The sequence below is a fragment of the Balaenoptera ricei genome, chromosome 18 (assembly GCF_028023285.1).
Source record: "Balaenoptera ricei isolate mBalRic1 chromosome 18, mBalRic1.hap2, whole genome shotgun sequence".
NCBI lineage: Eukaryota > Metazoa > Chordata > Mammalia > Artiodactyla > Balaenopteridae > Balaenoptera > Balaenoptera ricei.
Window position 1 is genome coordinate 69,020,207 of NC_082656.1, and position 26,950 is coordinate 69,047,156.

General features: G+C 39.8%; 1 protein-coding gene across 6 annotated transcripts in view; it reads right to left on the minus strand.

Annotated features, from left to right (window-relative positions):
* Positions 1–26,950, minus strand: part of ABCC4 (ATP binding cassette subfamily C member 4) — a 235,802-nt gene that overhangs the window by 57,627 nt on the left and 151,225 nt on the right. For all 6 annotated transcript variants that reach the window (XM_059903361.1, XM_059903360.1, XM_059903366.1 and 3 more), the window contains exons 20-25: positions 25,607–25,686; positions 6,299–6,449; positions 4,709–4,828; positions 3,123–3,233; positions 2,001–2,101; positions 777–968 (exon numbers count right to left, since the gene is read on the minus strand). In XM_059903361.1, coding sequence (XP_059759344.1) covers positions 777–968; positions 2,001–2,101; positions 3,123–3,233; positions 4,709–4,828; positions 6,299–6,449; positions 25,607–25,686 — 755 coding nt within the window. The remainder of the gene's footprint in view (positions 1–776; positions 969–2,000; positions 2,102–3,122; positions 3,234–4,708; positions 4,829–6,298; positions 6,450–25,606; positions 25,687–26,950) is intronic.

Sequence of the window (26,950 nt, forward strand, 5' to 3'; positions counted from 1 at the left end):
GCCACCAGTTAATTGTGGTAAAATACAGATAACATAAAATTTACCAACTAAACCATTTTTAAGTGGACAGTTTAGTGATAAGTACATTCATATTCTTGTCCCTCCAGAATATTTTCTCCCTTGTAACAAAGAAACTCTGTACCCATTAAACAACAACACCCAATTCCCCTTACCCAGTCTCTGGTGACCACCATCCTACTTTCTGCCTTCATGGATCTGACTACTCTAGGAACCTCATATAAGTGGAATCATACAGTATTTGTTCTCTTTATGTCTAACTTATTTCATTTAACCTGATGTCCTCAAGGTTTATCCATAGATTGGAATTCTACTCCTTTTTAAGGCTGAATAATATTTCATTGTTAAGGATATAGCACATTTGTTTACCCATTCATCTGTTACTTTCATTATGTAAAAGACGCTGAGGAAGAACAGAGGGTCTCAGAGAAGCAGATGAATGAGAGTTGACTCAGAAAATGAGGAGACTTTCACCAGCCACATGACAGAAGGGAAGGGTCTCTGAGGTCGAGGGGCAGCATGCACACAGGAAGCAGGGAGGACACGATACAATGGGAGAATCTACACACGACCCGAGTGCAGGGGGTGTATGTACATCAGGACTTGAAGCTGGAGGGGCAGGTGCGGGGAGCTTCCTGCCACCATGTCTGTTCTCATTTAGTCTCTTTTTCAAGAGCTTGCCCTGGTCCCGCCTGAGGGACCGATCTAATCAGCATCCACACAGCAAAAAAAAAAAGAGGCAAATGGCTAAAACAAACCTTTTCTCTTGATTTAATGAGTGCTGTCAGGTGCTTCAATACCAGAGGCCCATCTAAGCTGTACGAGAAGTTCACATTGTCAAAGACGATCACTCCTTCCTGGGGCCAGGACGGTGGTGGGCGTTTCTGGTATTCCCAGGATGCTTCTTTTTCCAGATCTGTATATTCAATCACCCTTTCTACTGAAATCATCTGAAAGATATGACATCACATGAGTTAGGAATGGAGGGTCTTGTTTATGGATGTTCAAAGACTGTGAATGAGATGTTCTGCATTTATATCATTATATCTGCTTTTATATAATGAAGACTATCTCAGGTCTTAACAACCCCAAAAAGCAGAAGTAGTAGTTTGATGAGGATACTGATGATTTGTAAACTTGTTCATTGTCTTGTAACACTTTTATTATGGCTACCTTCTTCAACATTATATTAAAACAAAAAGAACTAGAGAAATGAATACTATGATTTCACTGATCCAATTTTCGCAAATGAATTTTAAAAAACAGAGAATTTTGTCAATGAAAAGAGTATGTATGGACGCCCACCAGTAGCATTTTGCTACAGCAGGGTCATCTGTTGTAGATGAATAGAACTGCATAGTCAGTACACCTCATTTTCATAATTAGTTACTTTCTTCTCTGTTAGAGAGCGAAATAGAAAAGTTTCATTTTCATCATTTTTCTCCCTTTAGGAGAAATTGAAAATATTCGAAACAGCAGAGAATTTACATATTGACTAAGGCCTTCTAAACAACCATAACTTGATAGTACATTCAGAGAGAAGGGGCACCAATAAATTCAGGTGTTCAACACACACGAGGAAAAATTCTCAAATGGGGAGGGTGGGGAATAATTAAATTAAATGAATTAAACAAATAAACCTCAAAATACTAAATTCTCCTTTCACCAGGAATGAGGAATTACCCTAGCTTATATCTTCTCCAGGATTTCAGAACCTCCCTCCTACAGAGACATTTATTATATTTGAAGACAGCTTGTGATGAATATAAAACCTGCTGACATGGCATACATAAGACTGAGAAAAAGATGTATATATTTTATTTTAAATAAATTGTAAACAGATGGAGGAAGGATCTAACAAACCCTGTTAGCTATGATGTAAAAAAAAAAAAAAAGTTTTAAGATTTTTTTTTTTACATAAGAATTGCCTTTATGTGATGTAATGACAAGGAGACCTGAAAAGACTAAAAGGTAAATGTTACCATATTTTCAACTTCGGCACTTTGCCTTACGCACCACTGGAACATCCCCATGAGCGTAAGGGCGTAGGACAGCGCGAGGCCAACCTGCCCGGCATCCAAAGCTAAATGAGGAAGAAGAAAGGAAATAATTTAGTTCCATTCTTAACCCTGAGTCGGGATCCTACTGTCACTGTACCAAGACTTCTTTATAATATTTAAAACACTTGCACATAACAACAGCATTACTTATATTTTTACTACCTGGTGATTGAGACCATGATACAATGAAAAACAAAAAAAACAAACAAACAAACAAAAGAAACTATGAACTCAGTTCATAGTTCATAGTTTATTAACTCAGTTAATAAAACTATTAAATAAGTTTATTAATCCCGACAGGATTGACATACACTTGACAGTATTATACAGGCGAGGAATCATGTCATCATTCAGGCTTTCGTCATTATGGTTTCAAGGACCATTATGTAATTTCACTTTGTACGCCCAACAACGCAGCTGCAGTTGGAAACCACGAAAAAAAAGTCAATAGGTTCTAAGAGCCAGTACTTTTAAATCTAAAATACTGCTCTCATTGTTCCATTATTAAACACTACGATTCAGTGTTGTTACTGCGGAATAGTTAGGGATGGTGAATTCACGCCACACACACCATGACCTGCTCATCTGGTACCCACACAGCAGAGGATACTGTTCTTTCCTACAGAGAATATTTCTCACCTCAGTACACCAGGCACCTACAACCAAGAGATCCGAGGAGCCTGAATGCCATAGGCTTGACAAAAAGCTTAATAGCACACTTGGTTCTCTCCTCCTAACACTAAGACGTTATCAGGAATGTTCAGAAGGTCAGCTGCTAGAGTTGTATAGACTTCAACCCATTTAAGAAATATAAAAGGATCAAAGCCCTCATCAAGACATCTCATTAAAGGCCTCATCAAGACCCAAATGACTCCTCTACAAGGGCCACACTGAAAAACCACACGCTGCAAACACTTTAATACAATTCACTAGAACCAAACGGTATATGGTATTAGACAAAGAGGCAAGAGTTTAAATTAATAACTGCAAACGAAGCTATAAATCGTAATCATAATACAAATAGTTATTCACATCTGTACTTACTTTTTGCCAGAATCAGGGACCCAAAGGCAACAACAATGACAAAGATGGCACAGATGGCATCCAGACGCACAGCGAACCATCGGGACGTAGTCAAAAACAAGAACCAAGCCTCTGCATTGGTGAAGTATAATAAGCATCATGAATAAGCAGAAGTATCATGAAGGCTGCTTCTAATGAGGGAGAGCATTTTGCTCCGTTGAGCTACAGAAGATGTTTACACAAGGTAGGACAGCAAAGTTACATCCTCAAGCAACCTAAAGATCACAAAAAGCTGGGCTCTGACACAAGACAACGTATGGTATACATAGATACCAGTCCAGGGGCTTTGTGGGAAGAAGGTACTAAACTCTTCAACCCACAGGTTATAAACAGAATTACGATCATAATAACGAACACAGAAAAATGGTCTCGTTGGTGTGTTTCTTACAGCTCTGGGCCTCAACGTGAGGCTCATCCTCTCGCGGGGCTGACTGTTCCTAGTTCTCCGCTGGCAGACAGCGCAGCTCACACTCTGTTTCCAGCACCTTCTGCACTTACTGTGGGGCCCTGCACAATGTTTATTCTTAGGAGCCAGTATCCAAACGACCATCAGCTAACAGGATCTGCATGTGGCTTTCAAAATGCCACTTTATCTTCAAAATACAATAAAGATTGGCAAGTTGGGCCACGATTTTACTGACTTAGAGGAAATTCTGGGTGGCAAATCTGATAAGAGAGAAATTATTTTCCTTCTTCAGGTCTGCCACCCTGTATGCTCTGAAAAGAGTCAGCAAATCACAGCCTGAGGGCCAAGAATGGCCACAACCTGCTTTTGTAAATAAAGCTTTACTGGAACACAGCCATTTGCTGATGTATTATTTTTGTCTGCTTTAGTGCGGTAATAAATAGCAAAGCTGGAATCCCCTGGTGGCACGGTGGTTAAGAATCCGCCTGCCAATGCAGGGAACACGGGTTCAAGCCCTGGTCCGGGAAGATCCCACATGCCGTGGAGCAGCTGAGCCCGTGCGCCACAACTACTGAGCCTGCGCTCTAGAGCCCGCGAGCCACAACTACTGAGCCCGCGCGCCTAGAGCCCGTGCTCCACAAAAAGAGAAGTCACCACAATGAGAAGCCTGCACACGGCAACAAAGAGTGGCCCTCGCTCACCACAACTAGAGAAAGCCCATGTGCAGCAAGGAACACCCAATGCAGCCAAAAATGAACAAACAAACAAACAAACAAACAAATAAATAAATTTTTTGACAATTCAATTATTAAAATAAATAAATAGCAAAGCTGAGTAGTTGCAACAGAGACCGTGTGTCTCTTTGCTTAAAAAAATAAAATCTGTTAACACCCTCCCTAAACGGACAGAAGGCCACAGGGCACCTTGATGGAAGGACAATGCAAGCCAGTCAGGGGAGAAAAGCAGGGGTGTCACAGGGGAAGAGAGGAGCACAGAGGGGAGGCTGAGAGGAAGGAGTGGGGAGGAGGACGTGGGGAGGCAGAGAGAGGAGGTGTGGGCCAGCGAGGCCACCTGACAAGGACTCAAGCCTCAGAAGGCAGCACCTCCCATCCTTTGAAATCATTTCCAGAAACTTACAGACCTGAATGCAAGTCCTGGTGTGCGTCGAACAGTTCCTGAAACCTCTCTTCGGCATTGTACGCCCGGATGGTCCAGAGTCCTTGGAGAGAAGATGATAAGTGGGAAAATACTGGGCTCCGAGCTGGGGAAGCAGAGACAGACAAACGACAGAGAAAGTCAGGTAGACTCGATGCAAAGAAATCCACCGCCTTCCAAAGGGCACACCCAAGGGCTTCCTGGAGGGCTGCCTGGGGGAAGAGGGATGACGCCCCTCTCCTGGAGAGGATCCTCCATGGGACCCTCCAACTCCTGCTCACACTAAGCTTCACTTTTATGACCTGGACATGAAAGGTTCTCTTTAAAACCATCTTTGACCAAATTCAAATCTGACCTAGATTTAGATAATGAATCTCCATACTAACTCAATCGTCAAGGTCCTCCTCAAACAGGGCCACATTCCAAATTCTTCCCTGACATCCCTCCAGGTAGAAATCACTGTTCACTAATTTTTGATTCAGTATCATTTTTAAATTTAATTCTCCGTCAGAGTCCCTGACCGCACTGAATTTTGATGAAATTGTGTGTGAATTTTGATGAAATTGTGTATCTGTGTGTTGTCTCCACCTTAGATTAGAAACTTAAGGGCTGGCACAGGACAGAGGCGAGATAAGTAAGGTGAACGGACAGTCTGCCGTCTCCTTCCATCCTGGGAATTTTCCTACACCTATGCCAAGAGTCTCTTCGTGTGCCACGGGGCACCTGGGCATCACACGGCCCTTGTGCCCAGAGGACCCATGCAGTCAAGGGGTCTTTGAATAGTTTGGACTTCCGCTCTGGGAACCTGATGGATGTTTTTATAACTGCCCTACTGGATACTTGAGGCATTTGGAGGCCACTGTGGTATGTGACACTGATATCACTCTTTTAGAATCTGACAGTGGCCATTCTCTTTTTAGTGACTACGCGTCGGTTTGGGGCCTCGTGTCACATGACTGGCCATTTGTTTCCTGGCATCTTCTCTAAGAGCACACTGAGCAACAAGCACCACAGTCTGGCTCCTGCACCTCAGGGAACAGGTGGGTTGTAGGTTGCTGGGCAGGAAGGACCCCTTTTGGTTTTCATTCCCCACCGTGAATGAGGCAACTTGCTTTTTTTGTGGGCAGATTCTGAGCCTGTGACCTTTCTGGGATGAGTGATAGCTTGTGCTTTATCAGCAGGAAATACTGACATCACTTTGTTACCTGTGCATCTCCTAGAGAAGATGTTAGTTCTAACATGATGAAATTCTGTATTTTTAAGAAAAGTATTTATGGAGTAGATGCTCTGTGTTAGGAAGTATGTCATGAACAAGACAGAAACGGTCCCTGTCCTCATGGTCTCACATTCATCCTCCTTGTGCTAAAATGCCAAGCTGCAGCTGACCCGCCACCAGCTCCATTTGCCTTAAGGGCCACACGGACTCACAGTGGCCATAATATCCAATTACCTAATGTTAACTTAGTGAGAAATTCCAGAAGACAGAGTCTGCAGAATTTCAGGGGTCTGGTTCATTACAGCATAAACGGAAGCCAGCCTGAGTTGCCATCCCAACCTGAGAGCCCCGGGTACTCACTTGTAGATTCAAGGCGTTTCACATCCCTTGATGTCTGTAAGAAATATCTCCGGAGAACAAAGAAAATGATGCCAAGGGGAACCAGGGGTATCGCAATCCAAGGAATCACCGAAACCGCCACACCCACCACACCAATCACTTGTAGAAATGTCTGGAAGAGTGAAAACAGATACAGTGGCCTCTTTATCCAGCATTCTCTTCAAAAATAACCTTTAATGGGTGTTTTGTTAGGATTAAACTCCTTTCGTCGAAGGACATGTTGGAATGATAAGGAATGCTTTCCCATCCAAAGAAAGAAGAAAATTACAGGTGTTGCTCATGATATTTATTGCATGCTTAGCATGTGACAAACCTTTTCTAAAAAATATTTATTTATTTATTTGTTTGTTTATTTATTTTTGGCTGCGTTGGGTCCTCATTGCTATGCACGGGCTTTCTCTAGTTGCGGCGAGCGGGGGCTACTCTTCGTTGCGGTGTGCAGGCTTCTCATTGCGGTGGTTTCTCTTGTTGCAGAGCACGGGCTCTAGGTGCTCGGGCTTCAGTAGTTGTGGCTCGCAGGCTCAGTAGTTGCAGCTGGTGGGCTTTAAAGCGCAGGCTCAATAGTTGTGGCGCACGGGCTTAGTTGTTCTGCGGCATGTCGGATCTTCCCTGACCAGAGCTCGGACCCGTGTCCCATGCATTGGCAGGTGGATTCTTAACCATTGTGCCACCAGGGAAGTCTGACAAACACCCTTAATCTAAGCAAAAACTGGGATATACCAACAGCATAAAAGGATGGTGATGGGAATTAAATGAGATACTGTATATGAAGTGCCTACCAGTTCATATATAACAAATATAAATTCTAACTCCCTTAATTGTATTCTAGATTCAAGGAGCCAGGGGAGATGGGATGGTGTAATAATAGATTTATGGACCCAAAGAATCTTAAGAATCTCATGAGGTTGGATCCTGTTAGACAGTTCATTCTAATGACTGGAACAGCTTAGTACTAACCAAGGACATACCGGAGCAGGTGCTATTTTTCCTAGGTGTGGTAATGATGTCACCTGTACAAAGTGACTGTGGTTTTTCTCTGGCCACAGAGAAAACTTGAATGTGAGGTCTATTCTGTTTGAAGACACACTTTAAAAATAATATGAACAATAAACCTCATCCCTAGTACAATTTCTGTCCCCTCTGTATTTTCTTCCCAACTCTAGGCCTTCCAAAGATTGATAACCTTAGGTGAATGGAGGCAAGTCAACATTTTTTGAGATGTTTCCTATTCTGTATCCATTTTTTATTTCAAACTTTGCTTCTTATTAGTGGAAACTTACTGCTCTGAAATTGCTGAGCATTTTTTGGAGACTAAGGGGAAAAAATGGTAGACCTCTGAAGCACCAACGCAAACCTGATTAAGAAGTATATTCCAAACAGAAGATCAATTTGACATTTTCTCTTTCATGCACCATGAATTGGTGAGTTGATATCAATGAAAGTACAAAAGCTACATTTTGTAGACTAGTGAATCCCAGGAAATTTAACTGTGTCCACCCTAGGTCACCCTTCTTGGTGGAACGAAGCAGCCTTGCTAGGATGTCAGGATGACTCAGGCAGAGGACACTGTCACCACCACCTGTGGAAGGGAGGTCTAATGAGCACCTCTCATCCTCAGAAATGCTGCTGTCCTGTGAGCAGCTCTTTCTGACAAAGCACACTGTAAGCTAAATGAATTGTTAATCGAGTACAGAAAAACAGTAAAGGAAAAAATAATAATAATAATGCCTTCTGGAAAACGTTAATGGTTTTGTTTAAAAACCTCCCCATTCAAAAAATGTGAAAACTAAGATAACTGCTGTATTGCTAGTGCCCATGGCAAATTTTTCATAATACTGAAGAAATTCCACAATTCTCTAGATCTGGTTGACAACCGAATAAATGGTGGTTATTACCGCACCCTCCAAATTACCAATAATGGATGACATTTCATGAGGCTTGCCACGGGTCCTACCTCTCTAGTATTTCACAAGCATTACTAATTTCACTCTAATATCACATCTGAGTAGGAGAGATTATCCTTTCTGTTTACAAAGCTCAGAGAGGTTTGGGAGTTTGCTCGAAGTCAGAGAATTTGCTCATATTGTTCCCAAGCTTGTTCTTTTAATTTCTGCCTGATACAGTATCCCATATACAGATACAATTCATAATAAAAAAATTAAGATCTAAATATACTCTCCTTTTATATTTTTCCCCATTTATTTGCATTCTCTCCCATGTAGGGACCAGTTCTAGTTTCCTAGCTAATTAGAGCCTGATCAGCTCACAGAGCAGACTGATCATTAAAAGGTCTTAAAAATGATTGCTCATAGAACACACTAACATGTTTTAATAATTACTGTTTAAATTTTTTAAAAATGTTTCATAAGAAAGCATAAAATACAACACGACTTAATTTTAATAAATACATAAACCCCAAGAACACAAACATGAGGCTAAGGATTTTATAAGTTCAATATATACACTTGGATTAAAGTTTCCCCAGGAAGTCTCTAAGTCTAGAATTAACACTATATTCTAATATTGCAGACTTTAACATATTCCTTTCACAAGCACAGTGTGAAATATGAGGGCCTGTTTGCCTGTTTGGCATTTAAATTCCAAATTGCTTACAGTCCTGTAGGAATTCCTAGGTATCTCTACCCACATGTTACTTTAAACTTAATTCCATGGGATTCTGTTCCTGCTAGTCTCTGTGAAGCTTGTGCCAAAGAACATGTTCTCTATAAACACCAGTAAAAATGTATTCTTCTTACTTTATGCAAACAAATATGCCATCCATACTTTTGGCTCACTCCATTCTTATGTGAACTCTCCCACTCACTCTTGTATTGGGCACAATGTAAAATATGTATTTAATCATAAAATCACTTAATAAGTAGACAGGACTTTTATTATCTGTTTACAGGATTAAAAATAAAATCAGGATCATTAAGATTCTTAACACCCCAAGAGAATTTCAAATCTTTGAATTTTGCTGTCAGTCAGACTCTTAAGAATTATATTCCAAGTTGTGTAAGTACAAATCGTCCAGATTGCCTTAAACTATTACTGATTTTTGCAGAAGATATGACTCAAGTGCAATAAACAAAGCAAGATTCACTTCTTGGCAAGAAAATACAGCAAGATTTTCTTCTGATTTAGGGAGATAAAAAAATAATGCCCAGTTTTTGATCAGTAAGCTGTTTATTGATGTGGGTGTAGGAAAGATTCTTCTACCTGTTTATTCTGGAAACATATGAGATTTAGAAAAAAGCCTTTCAATGAAATGACTATCTCATCAATTGTGCTGCTAGCTAACACAAGATTCTTGTAGAGGCGGTAAAATCCTGAACGCCTACACGAAGCTCTCTAAGTATTAAGAAATAAAATGTAATTTCTGGGACCTCCCTGGTGGTCCAGGGGTTAAGAATCTACCTTCCAAGGCGAGAGACGTGGGTTCGACCCCTTGTCTGGGACCTAAGACCTCACATGCCGTGGGGCAACTAAGCCCGCGAGCTCTGGAGCCTGGGCGCCACGACTAAAGAGAAGCCCACCTGCAGCAACGAAGAGCCCACGTGCTGCAACGAAGAGTTGACACAGCCAAATAAATAAATATTTTTTAAAAATAAAAAACAATATAATGTAATTTCTATGAAGCAATACTCCTTACCCTTCAATCACAGGATAAATAGAAGCAAAGGGAAAAAATAGGGAAAGTTCTTCAGTGCAAGCTCCTAAACTTAATACTAACCCTAGAGTTAATATTGAGTCTGCAGGTGTAAGGTGATATGGTACCTTGCATGTCTAAGGGAGTCTACAGATCAGCTCTGGTTCCAGACCCCTCCTTTATCACATTTCTTTTGACCTCACCCAACCCAATTAACTCTTTTATATAAGAAAATGATAAAAAGTGGTGTGTCTTATCTCTATGATGAGATCCATACACACTCTAATATTAATAAAGCTTTTCTAAACCTGTCCTTTCCTTAGGATTCACTAATCATGCTTTTCATCCCTCAGCTGACTGCCTTAGATCTTTTCAGATCCACACTAGCTGTGGAACCTGTGTAATCCTTCAGGTGGCCCTTAATCCTGAGTCACAGTTAACGCCACTAAAGAGTGCATGGTGGGGTTTGGTTTACAGTTTCTTAACCAACACAAGAGAAATGATTAGGGAAACAGAGTGCACTTCTCCCTTCCTTTGTGTTCAGCAAATCTCAATGATCAATAGCTTCCTTACTAACCTTTTTCAGTGTTTGAGCTTATTATGAAATTCAAGACTACAGTCCATCTATTTCCTATGTTTGAAAAGCACAGCTTAGCAATAACACCAAATAAAAGTGGAAATAAAATGTTGAACAAGGTACCCCATGTAAAAACTAACCAAAAGAAAGCTGGAATATCTATCTAACATGAAGTTAGGAAGGATTCCTAGAAATAAAGGAAAACATTTCATAAGAATAAAGGGTCAATTTTATCTAAAAGATATTTAAAAAAATCCAAACTTACATAATCCTAATAACACAGCTCAATAATGTATGAAGCAAAATCTGACAGAACTCAGTAGAAACAGACAATGCCATACCCATAGTGGGAGATTGAAACCCACCCATCTCAAAGACTGATAGAAAAAGCAGATAAAAATCAACGGAGATATAAAAGATTTTTAAAATGTCATTAATATATTTGACCTAATTAGGAACTATACAACACAGCAGTCAGTGATTACGTAAGACATTCTTTTCAATTGCATATATCCTATACTATAAAGCAAGTATCAACAAACTTCAAGGGACAGAAATTGTATAGAATATATTCTGACCTAAGCGGATTTAACAAGAAATCAATAACAAAAAGGTAACTAGTATATCACTAAATATTTGGAAGTTCAATAATACATTTCAGGGTATCATCTAATTCAAAATTACAATAAAATTACAAAGAATTTTGGCATAAAAGAAAATGAATATCTACAAATATTAAAATTTGAAGGCTGCAACTAAGGTGCTTAGAGGTAAATTTATAACTTTAAACATTTTTTTTTAAAGGCCACAGAGAATACATGGGAAATCTCTGAATCTTCCTCTTAATTTCACACTGTGAACTAAAAACTGCTGTAACAAAAAAAAAAAGTCTTATTTAAAAAAACAAAAAGAAAGTATAAAACTCAAGGGTCTTAAAATCCATCTTAAAATAAAAGAACAGCATATTACACAAAATTATGTAAAAGAATGGAAAGTAAAAAGCAGACACTAATGAAATACAAAACTACCTTCTAAGGAGAAAAATTAATAAACCCAAAGCTTGGTTCTTTGAAAGCACCAAGGAAATATTTTAAAAAAAAGGAGGGGGGGATTACCATTAACGTGAATTAAAAGAGAATAACACAAGAGACATCACAGGCACTAAAAACGGGACATAATGAGCATCGTGCTCATAAACTTAAAAATACAATGCAAACAACAAATTTCTTGAAAAGCCACATACAAAGACTGACATAATATGAAACAGAAAATCTGAATACTTCCATATCAATTTAAGAATCTGACTCCATAATACGAAAATTTCCCACCAAAAAAAGACTTTAGGTCTATAGGGCTTCACAAGTAGATTGTGAAAAAAGTTTTACCAAATTCTTCCAGGGAATTTGACTCCAGCATTATCATGATATACAAACCACACAAACACATTAAAAGAAAAAAAATTACAATCCAAACTGTCATAGGAACACTAAACAACATACCAATAAACTTAATCTAACAACATAAAAAAAGCAGTATTTCACAATCAAACTTGGCTAGGCAAGTCAGAAATCCACAGGGCCAGCTGTCACAAACGATAGGCTGGAACTCTTGGGCAGGAGCCAATGCTGTTATCCACAGGCAGAACTTCTTTCTATTCAGGGAAGCCTTAACTGTTAAGTCCTTTCAACAGACTGAATCAGGCCCACCAAGACTACCTAAGATAGCATTCCTTACTTAAAGTCAACTGATTATGCACTTTAATCATATTTATAAAACATCTGCACAGTAACACCTAGACTACTTTTTGACTGAATAACTGGAATACAGCCTCGTCAAATTGACACATAAAACTGACCATGGGAGTGCCCTGGTGGCCTAATGGTTAGGATTCCGGGCTTTCATTGCCCTGGCCCGGGCTCAATCCCTGGTTGGGGAACTGAGATCCCACAAGCCGCAAGGTGCAGCTAAAAAAAAAAAGACCATAACAAAAATATCCATTTCCCATGTCTTTTTATGAGGACTGCATAACTCTGATACCAAAACCTGGCAAAACATTTAAAGAAAAGCAAATTATGAACCAAGATGCCTCATGAACAACAGATACAAAGATTCTTGACAAAACATTAACAAATTGCATACAATGATATGTAAAAAAAAAATATATGGTACACATTAGGACCAAGTGGAGTTTATTCTAGGAATATAAGGTTAATTTAACCTGCAAATATCAATCGGTATAATATACCACATTAAAAGATTAATGGTGAATAATATAATTATCTGAAGAAATGTAGAAAAACATTGGTCAAATTTTAACACCTATTCTTGATTTTAAAAACAGTAAAATTCTCAGGAATTTAGGAATTAAAGGAAACATTCAATCTACCTAAAAAATTGCAGTTAACATCATTCTTGATGGAAAAATATTAAAAGATTTTATCTTAAGAGTACAAGAATGTATTGTCACCTTTTTTCAACATTGTACTCAAACCTCTAGCCACAGCAAGGAAATAAAACTAACAAATATTGGAAATGAAGAAGTAAAATTGTTAATATTCACAGCTAACATGATTGTGGATATAGAAAATTCTACAAGATTAAAAAAGAAAAACCACGTCCAGGAAATGCAAAGTGGATTCACAAATAAATCAACTGTATTTCTATACATCAGCAACAAGCAATTGGAAAGTGATATTAAAAACAATCCCATAAATACAATCAAAAGACACCAAATATTCAGGAATGAATTTAACCAAAAGATTATAAGATTTCTGTAACAACTACAAAACACTTCTAAAATTCAACATGACCTAAATAAGTAGAGATGTACCACAGACATAATTGACAGAGTCAATAGTGTTAAACTCAGACACTCCTCAAATGGATCTATAGCTAAAAGAAAATATTAATCAAAATTCCAGCAGGCTTTCATTGAAAACAAATTAAAAGGCTTCTAAAATTTATACAGAAAAGTAAATGATCTAGAATGATCACAACAATCTTAAGGAAGAAGTACAAAGTTAGAGGACTTAAACCAGAGGATTTCAAGTCTTACTAAAACGAACAGTAACTAAGACTGCAGTACTGGTACAAGGATAAACAGATCAATCGAACAAAATAAAGTATACAAACTCAGACTTGCTCACATACAGTCAGATGATTTTTAATCAAGGTGCCAATTCAATCCATTAAAGTCTTTTAAACAAATGTGGCTAGAATAACTGGAAAAAATAGTCAGTAAGCATGCATGAAAAAGAGCTCAATATCATTAATCATCAGGAAAATGCAAATTGACACCACAATGAGAGTAGTCATGCACAGAAAGACTTGAATCACAAAGACTGATAATACTAAGTGCTGCAAAAATTGCTAAGGTGTGGAACAACCAGAACTCCCATATATTGCTGGCGGGTTTGTAAAAATGGTGCAACTATCTTGAAAAACTTTATGGTAATTTTTTTTAAAGTTAACAAACGCCTACTTTATGACCCAACAATTCCACTTGTACATGGAGCTTGTATCATTCCTCTAAAATAGAGCTGAGAAGAATGATAATTTGTGCCCGTATAAACACTTCTCCAAGAAGGTTCACTGCTAAAAGCTGTGAACAACACAAATATCCATCAACTGGAGGATGGATAAATAAATTGTGGTATCTTCATATAATGGAATGACTCAGAAAGGAAAAAGAAAGAAAAGAACCACTGAAACAAGGAGCAACATGGATGGATCTTGAAAATCCTGAAAACACATTAAGCAAAACAAGGCATCACAGCAAAACCTGTACTATGTTGATTCCATTTATATATGGAGCCCAAGAACAGGAAAACTGATTTATGTCGACAGAAATCTCGGATAACTGCGGGGGTGTGGAAACTGACTGCAGAGGGGCAAGAGAGACTTTCTGAGGTCACGGGAATGCTCTACATTTTGTCTTTTGTGGTAATCAAAGGGATGTAAACAATTATCAAAGCTCATTAACCAAAAAAATGAAAAATTGCTTGTTTCATCGTACGTAAACTATACCTCAAAAAATCAATAAATACGTTTTAAAAAACAGATTAAAAGACGGTCCAGTGGTCAGGACTCAAGTGCTTTCACTGCTTGGGTATGGGTTCGATCCCTGGTGGGGGAACTAAGATGCTGTAAGCCCCACAGAGCAGCCAAATCATACAAAACAAAACAAAACAAAAAGACAAACAACAACAAGAAGAAAAAGAAAAACACAGCAACGACAGCCATGATGACACCAGAATCCAATTCCCGTACCTTCGGTTATGCTCAGGCAGGTGTTGGCAATGTGTTAAATACACAATCATAATTTCATGTGTTGATTACCTTGGGTGCACTGGGAAAGGCAGGCTGGGGGACACATGTGGGAGATAACGGTAACCAGCGGGGTGCCTGAGCCCCATGTGACATATCTCCTACAGGATGCTGCCCTTAGCTTCAATGCTAGAGCTGCCCTATCTGCTTCCTAACTGGATGCAGATAACAATCAGGGAAAACTAAATCAAAAGACCCAGAGAAAGAGTTGCAAGAAACAAAACTCACAAGCAGAGAGCAACCACAAGACAAATAGATTATAATTAATCACGCTCCACATCAGATTGAAGACATATATCCATGCATAAAATAGCAAGGACGAGGTTTTCATAAAAATGAAGGAAGTTCTCCAGCTCACCCGTTCTTCTTAATTTTATCAAGAAAATACATTGGTAGATAGAATTGAAGAAATATACTCAAGAAGAGCATATAGAGACTCTAAAGGTGCTCAACATGAGTAAATGTTTTGCCATTTTCCTCTCCCTAGGAACAACAGTCCATTTGATCATTCCTAAAGATACAAGATGGCAGGGAGAGAAAGCACTGTGAAGGGCCACTATAGTTTTGTAATGGACATCGTCCAATTATGCTACAATGTAAAGTTCTATGCTCTGAATACCACCGCAAGGCTTGATAAAAATGGGGTCCTTATTTTTTTTTTTCTTTAGGTCTTAATTAGCTTCTGGTTAAACTATAAACCTTATCATTGGACCACACATGCTGGGACAGACAAAATGGAACACTTGGTTGCCAGCCTAGGAAGGTCCCCGCTGATTAACTGTCACCAGGCTGATGCTGGCACTGCTGATTTCTAAGTGTGCTAACTATCAAGCTGGAAAAACCCACCCGCCGTCTGATCTTTCATTAAAAAGAAAGGTAAACGGAGCATATGAGTGGGCTTGTGTGAAGCATATCACCTTAATCTCTGAAACCCGAGGGTCAAGTGTTTGTAAATATTTCCAGTAACCAATATCATCAATTCTCCTTTCTATTAAAAAGGAAACCCACTTTAACTTGGCAGTGTGCATGAATCTTTATCTCTGGGACTAGCGTTTTCAGGGAGTATCCCATCCCTGCAAATTCCAAACTAAAACGCTTCTGTTGATTTTAAAAGCGGGAAAATGCTGTGATTCAGTTAAAATGGATGAGTTTACTTTTAAAGAGTCCGAAAAACAGAGATCTTTCAAACAGGGCAAGGCAGCCTAACTAACAATCTCTTTTGTCCAATGGGGATTTGAGGGAGGGGGTGGGGAAAGGGTCAACACACCACAGAAATCTCAAAATGACAAAGTCATTGTTCAGTGAAAGAGGCTGGAATGCTTTCTACACACTTTCCCTGACATCTCTGCACAATGAAATGCAAGGGTCAGTGGTACTGAGACAAGCAAAGGCAGTTCCACTCTTTGCTTCTATAAAAGCAAGTGACCCAACCCTATTATGCCCTGGTCTCAGGCTTGCTTTGTTCTCAATATCCAGATGCAGCAGCTTGTTCTTTTGCGCTCCCCCCTCTGGAAAGAAATGACTGAGAACACCTCCTTCACATTTTCTTTTTCTTGGGCATTTTCACTTCATAAAGCTTCAGTCAATGTGTTTTGTGTGTGGTGAGGAGGGAATGACACGTTCCATGGTGGTCCCCACCACTGCCAGCATTGGTGGCTCAAGTAGCCTCAGGATTAGCCCTTTGTGTCCATGAAAGGATATGAAAAGTCAGTTATTTAAGCTCAGCCAAGCTGCTGTGTTTTGTTTTGTTTTGTTTTTGGGTGGATTAGGGATGTGTGAGGAGCAAAGGTTTTGCAATTCAGTTTTCCTCAATAAATTACAGCATTTTGCTGTGTGCAAGTTTGCATGCTCACAGCAGGTCCCAAATTTTATTAATTAATATGCCTAAATCCAACCTTCCGAATCTTACTGGTCATGGTCGCTCACTCATTTTTCTATTGGAAGACTTCTTGAAAGTGGACGTTTTAATGGAAAGAATTCTGGAATAATTCTGACTCCTTACTCAATGTTATCAGGGATCTTGAAGTTTCCGAAATTGTATGGATATATTTAGTACTCAATGGTCTATTTAGAAAACAACTTTTTCTCCCCCTGTAAGTCTACATTTGAAAGTGTCCATTAAATTCTTCAGGATTACAAACCGAGAATCTTTGTGGCACACACTCATGTGGTGATATAGATGGACCTGGAAACTGTCTGTAACAATTACTTTATTGTAACATAATGCTGTTATTGGACTATTTTTCCTAATTAAAAATATATGTGTTATTTCAAAAATAACTAGCCATTATTTAGCACTTAACATGTAGTTAGAATTTTATTGACTTCATTATGTCTTCCCAACAAACTTTATGAAGTTGGTAATATTTTCTCTATTTTACAGAGAAGGAAAGTGTAGCTTTGTGGGAGAGAGGGAGAGAGCTAGGATTCAAGCTTGGAAAGGGAGACTGCGGGGCTCCCCACTTCAGCACTCCTTAAAGCTACTGACATCACAGACGATTATCCCTTAACATATAATCAGTATATAATACAATAGCACAATCACACCACTAAAACATCAAGTTTTTCCTAGAGAACAAAGAACACTGGGAAAAAAACATTTTCAGGGCTCTTACATCCTCAGGTAGAATCACATTAAATATACCACATCAATTGGCTTTTTTTTAACGTTGACTTCCTTCTTGCTTTGGAGTGATGAACAGCTCCAATTTGGCCAATAACTATAATTCAACTGGACAGGCAACATATCTGGTAACTATAAGAGTCAAACTAACGGTGTACAAACTTGTAATTCCCCTGTTAGGATATGGGGATAATAATGCCATCACCTGAGGAGATGGACTGTCCTGCAGTGTGGAACCCCTATTAAGAATCCAGGGTTTTCATTAGAAACACAAGGCATTGCGACTTGGATGTCCCAAAGATAAACCTGGACGAGCCAGTGCCTCGTCCTGTCTTCCCTGTGTTGGCAAAACCCTGTCCTTCTGGTGGTCTCTTCTTCCTCTCTGTAGCCTTCTATCCAACACTCCAAACCAAATTCCTGTGCTTGAGACACAAGTTACCCTGTGATCTGTCCCACTGGGCCTCTCCATCTTTATCTCCTTCGATGACTGACCCCCAAGCTTCACAATCCAGCTATCTACAGTATGCTGGCCCCCGCCTACATCCTACACTCTCCTGGGCTCCCTGCCATTTCTGCATCCTCCATCTCTACATGAGGTTCAGGAATCAACGGGAAGCCATCCCCAGTCTCTCCAGGCAGCGTTACAGAAAATGCCCCCTTAACTGCTACAATCTGAATAGTTAGTCAACTCTAGAATAATACAAAATCTTAATGTTCTGGTATAATTTAACAGCACAAACAGGTATCATGTCAAGAGTTCCTCTTGTATAAATCACATCTGTAACGCATCATCTACAATTTCTAAAACACTTCTGAAACTCTCAGCACAGAATTCTCCTATATTTCTCCAATTCATCCCTCCCCCGCACTCATCTGTTGTCTCATCGACACCTTTTTTATTTAAGTGACGCCTTTATTAATTCCTTCCAAAGTATCCAACTTGCCAGACAAACAACTCTTCCATTTGGAATCCAGAGATTTACAGTTAAGATGATACAACAAGGGCAAGTAGCATGAACAAGTTTGGGAAGAGTCACAATGGATTTGGAAGAAACATAACGAGGTTGAGGACTGGAGCAGGGAGTGTAGGCACCCCGGAGGCAGACACCGGAAGCATATGTTACAGAGGAAATGGAGAGATGATGTGATGCAGGAGGAGGTGAAAATGAAGAAATGGATTAACCGAAAAAGAGCAGTTGCTGAATCTGCCGTCCCATCTAGAGGCAATCAGCCTCCTGTTACAGGGTCTCTTCTTTTCTGGAAGGGATGGACATTGTTTTATTGCAGAATAGAGTGGTCAAGAAAAGCTTCATTAATGTGGAAGAGAGACTTTTTCTGGTCCCTTAAAAACTGAAGCATTGAGAGGGTCCATTTGAGAATGGGCTAAAGATGTGCAAACGCAAACACACACACACACACACACACACACACACACACACAGAGAGAGACAAACCAGTAGATCAACAGCCAGTCCATCAGGCATGTAAACTTTCTTTCCAGGAACTGCAGGGAGATTAGATTTAAGGACTAGGAAATTTCAATTTTACTCTCTAGGCCTGGGCTCCTTCATAACAAATCACTGGCAAAGAAAGCGAAACAAATCTATTTAGCTGTGTGTTCCAAGATGGAACTGCACCGTGGGAAAGGGTGTGAGTCCCGCTCCAGTGTCAGGCGTGCTCCACGGCCAGGCTCAGGGATCCTGGAAGCCGATGACCCCTTCCCTTCAAGGGTCTCACCCTTTTATGATATATTAGTCTGCATCTCAGTGAAAAAGCAAACTTAACTTCTGAAATAAGCAATTATTTGGGCATTTGAAGCAAAAATGATAAAGGTATCTGATCTTAGAGGATCGTGGGCAGGTTAATCTATGCAACACAGTACTCATAAGGGAAAGACAGAAGAAACAAAGAAATAACACAAAGCAGGTGTTTTGTGTAATTACAAAATATTAAATGAATTATCTGAGATTTCATTTTAGGGAACGAGAAAGAACTAGATGAGAAAAAGTATATGGAATAAATACTTTAGAATGAAAATAAAAATGGAAATGATCAAAGTATATTTCAAGGTTTATCAAATATACCCAAGGATGAGCAGAATCATCAAAAATGAGTTTGTGGGACTTCCCTGGTGGTCCAGTGGGTAAGACTCTGCGCTCCCAGTGCAGAGGGCCTGGGTTCCATCCCTGGTCAGGGAACTAGATCCCGCATGCATGCCGCAACTAAGAGTTCACATGCCCCAGCTAAGAGCCTGCATGACGCAGCGAAGATCCCGCGAGCCACAACTAAGATCCGGAGCAGCCTAAATAAATAAATAAATAAATTTTTTTAAAATAATGAGTTTGAACGCACTTGGCACTACCTACATCCTTTAAAACAAACCAGAACTGAAAAACCCCCTTCAAGGCCCTTGCCAATACCACTCTCAGCTGGTGACAGACAGAAAAGACTGTTGCCCATTGGGACGAGGCTTCCAGCAGCCCCTCCTGCCCCACCATCCACAGAGGCTGTTTCCTCTCACCTGGGATCAAAGGTCGCTTTCTAGAAGCCACGCCCACCTCCTGGACCAGGCTCCCTTACTACCTCCAGCCCCACACCCAGTTAGCCCTCCAGGACTTCCTCCAGGGCGCTGCCACAGTTAGGATTCCGAAGGCGGCAAGGGGTGAATCTCTGGGTGTCTCCCTCCCCTTGGGGGCCTGGAGGGGAGGGTTCCTGCCTGACTCACCCCTGGACTTCAGGGCCTCAACGCTAATCCCTGTTTGTTGGGGGGAAGGAGGGACAGAGGAAAATATTACCCACCACACACCCCCAACCCCAAAACCAAACACCCAACCAGCAACTCCTCCGCAGACCCTACATTCCGGACGGGCCTCTCTCCTGTTTCAGTCAAACTCCTTCCAGGAGTAGCCTGCCTTCACTTCAGCTTCCTCCACGCCTCCTCCATTCTCAGCCCTTTGCAATGGGGCCTCCTCACACCTGAAACCTGCTCTTCTGGTCACCAGACGCCCTGATTCCAAATCAACCGACAACTTTCCAGGGACTTAACTTCTCCTTTGCGTTGAACAGGCCCGTCCTTCCTAGGTTCCCCAACCTATTTCCTCCTCTCTTCCTTGCTGTTCATTGTGTGTCTCCTCTGCTTCCCATCTCTCTCTGCTTTCTCTCTGAATATAAAGGTTTCCATAAGGATCTTTGCTCCTGAAATGCTTCACTCTCTCTCTGGGCAATCTTATCCATTTTCACAGATTCAGCTTTTAACCTGCTCAGTAAAGAATACACAGGTGCCATACTCATCCCAGGTCTCTCTTTCAAACACCAGACTCCTACTTCCAATTAAGTACAGGATGCTTCCACCTGGAGGTCCAAAAATGTCAAGGAAGATCTGGGTGTGGAAATCAGATTTGTCTCACACTAAAGCCTTATCCAGTCTCCTATCCAGTATACTCCTGTTGTAACTTACCACACAGCACAGTACTTGCTGACTTTCGATCTGTCTCTCCCAGGAGAGTGTGCCTCAAGGAAGACGGGAATTAGATTTCATTCAACTCCACATTCCCAAGCCCTGCATGGTGCCTAGCACACGTGACACACTCAAATGAATGCCTGTCCGATGAACGAAGACAAAGGCTTTACCTTTTTCATCCCCACATCCCTAGCACATAATAGAAGCCCGATAAAAGACTGTTGCAAACAATCCAAAAATGAAGACATGTTGTGGGAAAGAGAAATATTGAACAAATTACAAATCCACACATCACAAGTATGCAATGGAAATAATTCGTTTGAGAGAAACTTCAAGATTTTCCATTATATTTCTAGTTGCAAATACATTCACAAAACAATACAACTGCCCAGCAAATAGTACAAATTTACTGTATTATTAAAATGATCATTAAGAATTAATTTAATCCTTAATAAAATTAAATTTTAAATTTAAATACTACTGAAACATAAATATTATGTATATATGGTACCATTATTAATTAAATCAATCACTGTTTTAAGAAAGTGAGAGGCTATATTTATGTTGCTGGTATTTACGCTGTGGCATTAGGAAGTCAAGTCATACACCTAAGAATGTGAATTTTAAGTGACCACGTTTTGTTTGTTTGTTTGTTTATGTTTATTCAAATACATTATGTTTTGAAGGCCAAAGTCCTATTCAAAGAATTCTCCCTCATCGATTTCTCACATACGAGGTTTATATGGCCTTTATACTTTGTATTTCAACCCTATTTTCATAAAGATATTTAGTTTTCATGAGTGAAGAACCATGTTCGGGATTGACAGATGACTTGGTTTTTAAAATATTGTTAATACTCAAAGCTGTTATGATTTCTGAAAAAGCAAACAAACAAAATGTGTCTGAACAACACTTTCATAAGCCAGATGCGCACTGCCAGCCACTGGCTAACTTATCTGATAAGCCCAAGGCAACCCTGAGACAACCTGCAGACTGTTGTTATTTTGTATAAATTATTTATTTCCTATGATATGTTAAAAAAAAATTCCCTCATTTCTGGCCTACGCTTCCAAAATGCCTCGCCAGTCAAAAATTGGTCTCTCTTCATTCGCTCGTGTTCCATGACTCTGTCAGCTCAGGTTCCCAAATCCCACACGTTAACCCCACTGTTCCTCTGGAATTCTCACTGGAATGTTGCACAATAGTAAATTACACTCATTTCAAAATGAGCTGTGTCACTGTTTCCCATCAGCATGGGTATGAATCACTAAATGAAACCAAAAACAAAACAAAGAGCAAACAAAACCCCACAAATGTTCACACAAATACAAATCATTTGTTGAAGTCCAAGGGACAAAGTTAAGTAAATACCTTCCATGTGGCCAGCGAACTTGCTCACATTTTAAACAGAATTTTCTCATCTCAGTCACTCTGTTAGTGGAATAATAAAATCTGACTTCCGACTTCCTTCATGGGACTACACCCCCTCCCCCATTATGAGGGCTCTGTCTCAGCTCCCTTTCTTCAATCCATCAGCATCAGACTTAACTGGAGACACAATTATATTCTAGGCCAATGGTCCATATTTCTGAACTCTTACTTACAAAACCAACAAAATTATCATTGTCTTACAGATAAAGTAATGAAACACGCATGCTATGGATTAAAAAGTTACCATGGATAAGTGTAATGACATTATTTCTGTATCTGTTTGATTTTAATTCTCCTGAAAAGTATTATCACATGCTTATCTTCAGTAAGAAACAAACATTAAACATGTCAGTGTTGGTTTTAATATTCTGAAAAGTGGAAAGATATCTAAGCTTTGAATGTTGATCTGCATTCTATTTGTTACTATAAATCCTGCCAAGGTCTTTCTGGCTCAAGAATAAGAGATGACATGTAGATCAGGAAGGACCGCAAGATCAAACCAAGGTTAACTTCTTGATACGGAAATTCCCAACCCTTTCTAAAGTCAGCTGTTGGGTTTAGAAGGACTCATGTTCTGTGAACTTCCCTGAGCAGAGGAAGAGCTGCTAGTCATTAGGATTCTGACCCTAAGAATCAGATGAGAGACATTAAAACCCAGGGTCTCCTGATGTCAGCGGCCCGTTTTGCTAATGACATTAAAATCAAAGGCACACAAGAAATTTTCTATCTCAGTTCGGAAAGGGGATGACAAAACTCTTCAGAGAAGCTGATGGGCCAGACAAGAGACCTAAAAGTCGCTTCCATTTCAGATTGCTATGCACTTGAGAGGGTGTTATTGTTAACAAAGATAATATTCAGGATACCTTTTATCCTGACTTTTTAAATTAGAGGACTGAGTCCAAGTGGATAAAATTTCCTTAAAAAAAAATTAACTCCTTAAAAAAAAAAAAATAGATCCACCTCTTAAGCAAAGCCATAAGGTGAGTCAAGCTGATTGTCATTTTGACCTTCCTTTGCTTTAATTCGGGAGCCTATTTAGAAATGTAACGAGCAACCCTCTTCATTCGGTTCAGCTCAGCTAGCAGAGCTAATAGGCTTCTAATTAATTTCCAGAAGATTGCTGTTATAACTAACAGGTTTTAAACATTTGGTTGATTGGGGAAAATGAATTGAATATAATGTATTTGATTTGGAAAATTAGTTTTCATTCTATGTGCTTACCATAATAGTGTTTATTTTAAGTTTACATGATTCCATTAAGAGTCCCAGATCACCACTGGGTTCTTTTCGTCTTTACAGTGTCCTATCCAAATTCAAAAAAAAGAGGAAAAAAAAATCAATTTACATTTTGATTTTTGTTGGCCTTTCTTTGAGGGCAGGTTAACTTCATTTTTGTGGCTTTAATAAAAATCTTTGCTTGCTAATATAGCAACAGGTCCAAATACTTCAAAATGATCCCAGTGATACCTCGTCAAAACCCCACTCATTGAATGCAAATCCTCTGGAGGAAGGCTTCTGCACACAAAGTAAGATGAACCGGTTACTGCATCGTTTATTAAGTTTCACCTGATTCCTCCCGACAACCATTTAAACAATGAATGTTGGGAAATGTCTCTCAAAGAATCAACAACAATGGCAGGGATCAGGGCTTTTATATTTAACTAATACTATCTTTCAAAGGAGAAAATATTTCTTCCTGAAGGGATTATGGGAGCCTTCTTAAAGACACCTGGAAACAAAACAAGTGACAATAGACCTTTATCATAATTGATAACTGAGTCATCCTTTATACAAAAACTCCTTTCTTGAAGACAATAATATTGAGATTTACTATTGCAATTAGATTCAAGAAATCAGCTAATTGGAACTACTGGTATTTACGTTTCACCAAGATTAAGTTAGACCCTTGTCCCTCGGGTTAAAAAGAAGAACAGTAAGACTCTGCCTCTAAATCACAGCTTACTTCACATTGGTAAACAGTGGAGGCCTCTGCCCATAGTCTACATTCATTGGCACATTTCTTTGTGACTAACAGGAATGGCTACAATAATCTCAGGCCTATTACTGATATTTCTGACATAGCTGATTTTCCAAATTAAGTATCTGTGGCTCCTTTTATAAAAATGGCTCCAGGAGAGACCCTAAGTTTTGACTTAAAGAGCACTTGAGCATTGAAATAAAAAATGGGGGCATGGGGAGCATCAAGCCATAACCGCAGCATTTCTCCTTCCTGGTCTCAAAATGGGTTCATGTTAACTGGCACTTAGGGAAAGTGAAAAGGCTTCAAACTTAGGAAGTATCAATATTAGTAGCAGCAGCTGGGATTTTAGAAAATATACACCTTTTGATAAATGCTTTTTGATGTCCAAAACACTTGGAAATGAAAAAGAAAGTCCCCTCAGCCTGAATCACTTAAAAGTAGACAGAATTAAACAACAGAGAAAAACAGCCCAAACGCACAACAGTACTCAATGAGATTAGAGCTCAGATGACCTAACACCATTCTTTAGAAACTCCAAGTCCACAGACAAAACAAAGGCTGTGTAGAAGGTATTTCTGTGGGATTGAAGGGTTTGTTTTTTTAAAGACACCTTAAGACAGAGCAATCAATGTGTTAAAAGAAAAGCTGTCGACAAAAACAAAAAAGACATCTTCTGAGATGACTTTGATCCCTTACTCAAATTATTGGCTTAAAGGTACTTGCTTTTAAAGGCTTTGTATCTTCCATAGCTGCTCTCTATTGTCCTTGTTAAAGTATTATTTTCACATTATTACTAATCTTTTCTTTGTAAGTAACCACACCTGGCTTTATACAAAAAAAAAACAAAACGGTGCAGTAAATATTTGTCCTTTGTGGTAATCCGATGCATAATTTAGTTAATCTAGGCTACCATGAGAGGTGATTGTTTCTCTGTTGTGAAATGTGCTCACTCACAGTAAAGGGAATCCACGCCAGATACCTGAACGGCAGCGGGAGAACCACTTACCAAGCATGTTGCTGCTTCGAACCCACCTTGACTGTGTAGCCACTCCTACAGCAGGTGTCACTCATGTTAACTCAGCCTCCCGATCACAACCACACCTTTCACTTAATTAAGATAACACAGTCAGGCTGAAAGGCCCATCTCAGTCCCTGTGAAAAGGCCTTGAAAAACAGGCACTTTGCTTTGCGCTGTGAGAACTCTGAAATGACCGTTACGTTACCTGGATGAAATCAAGAAATGTCAGGGGCAGCAAGTCATCCATATGCCCAATGTCTTTGGAGAAACGATTCAAAATTCTTCCTGCAAGAACAGGATATGAGAAATTACTCATTTCCCCAGACAGGCCCTTTAAGAGAAACAATTCATGAACAAATCAAAACAATATTTTAAATGCATATGTATTTAATATATTAGAGAGTCATATGAAATAAGCCAATGTCAGTGGTAAAGAAAAAAAATAGACGTTACCTAAAGAGATATTAAAATACCAATGGCAGTGAGTGGGCAGTTGAAATTTTTGGCCCTTATTTTTAAAGGTGGGGGGGAGAAGATCTTGTGGAAGTATCAGGAAGGGTTGGTGGATTTTAGAATGTTTCGTCCTTTTACATCCATCCTATTTAAGACTTCAAGTGCTAGAGGCGGTGAACAATTTAAAATTCATAAATTACTCCTAATCGTTACATTAACTTTGATTTATCAGAATTAATTTTGCTAAGAGATACTTTAAAAAAAAAGAAAACTAATTACAACCTCTCTGCAATTTTTTAATCCCCAGGATGGTGCAGAGCACCTTACATTTTGGGAAATTTGGGATTCTTCCAATTTCCAAGCTGTGCGATTACTACCAGGGCAATAAGTTGTTTTCAGAGGCACACGAAGTGTGAAAGAACACACGACTCATGCTTAAGCATCCAAGAAGACCAGAGGGATGGAAGCAGGAAAACAAATATTACTTGATGACTAAAAGATCATTTCTTATTGCTTTTATTTCCCTTCTCAAAATTCACCAAAACAGTACACTCTGAAGGCTGCAGGATTGGAAGATGAGAACTAATTTGTAATAAATATCTGGTCTGTTTAATGATTAAATTCAAAGGCACTGAAGTAACAACACACGCAGGCACGCACACAGCCTACTTTGGGGTAGCAACTCCTGAGAAATGTGTTTATCTAGGCCCCTGAATTTCTTTTGTAATGAAGGCTCCAGGAGGCCAGCCTGCAGGTGAGATGTGGGACCTCTAGGTGCTCTTCTTGACCTCTGTCAGAGGTGACTTCCTCCCGAGGCCCTTCACACCAAGCCCCAGCTGGACCCTGAATGAGCAGAGGCTGGGCGCTGAGGTTCCGCTGCCGGGCTGGGCCGGCTGGGCCGCCCTCCACAGGGCGCCTGGCTCACCGGAGGCACAGGGTGCGCCCAAGCCGGGAGCTGCAGACATTGGAGGCTTTCGCCCTTGGCCAGGCCAGGCCGTTACAGGCCGGGCCTCAATTCTCCTGTCTCAGGTGTAGGAAATACAGACTCCGGAAACTGACTTTTAGTGACACCTTTGGAGGACCAGGGACAAATTTT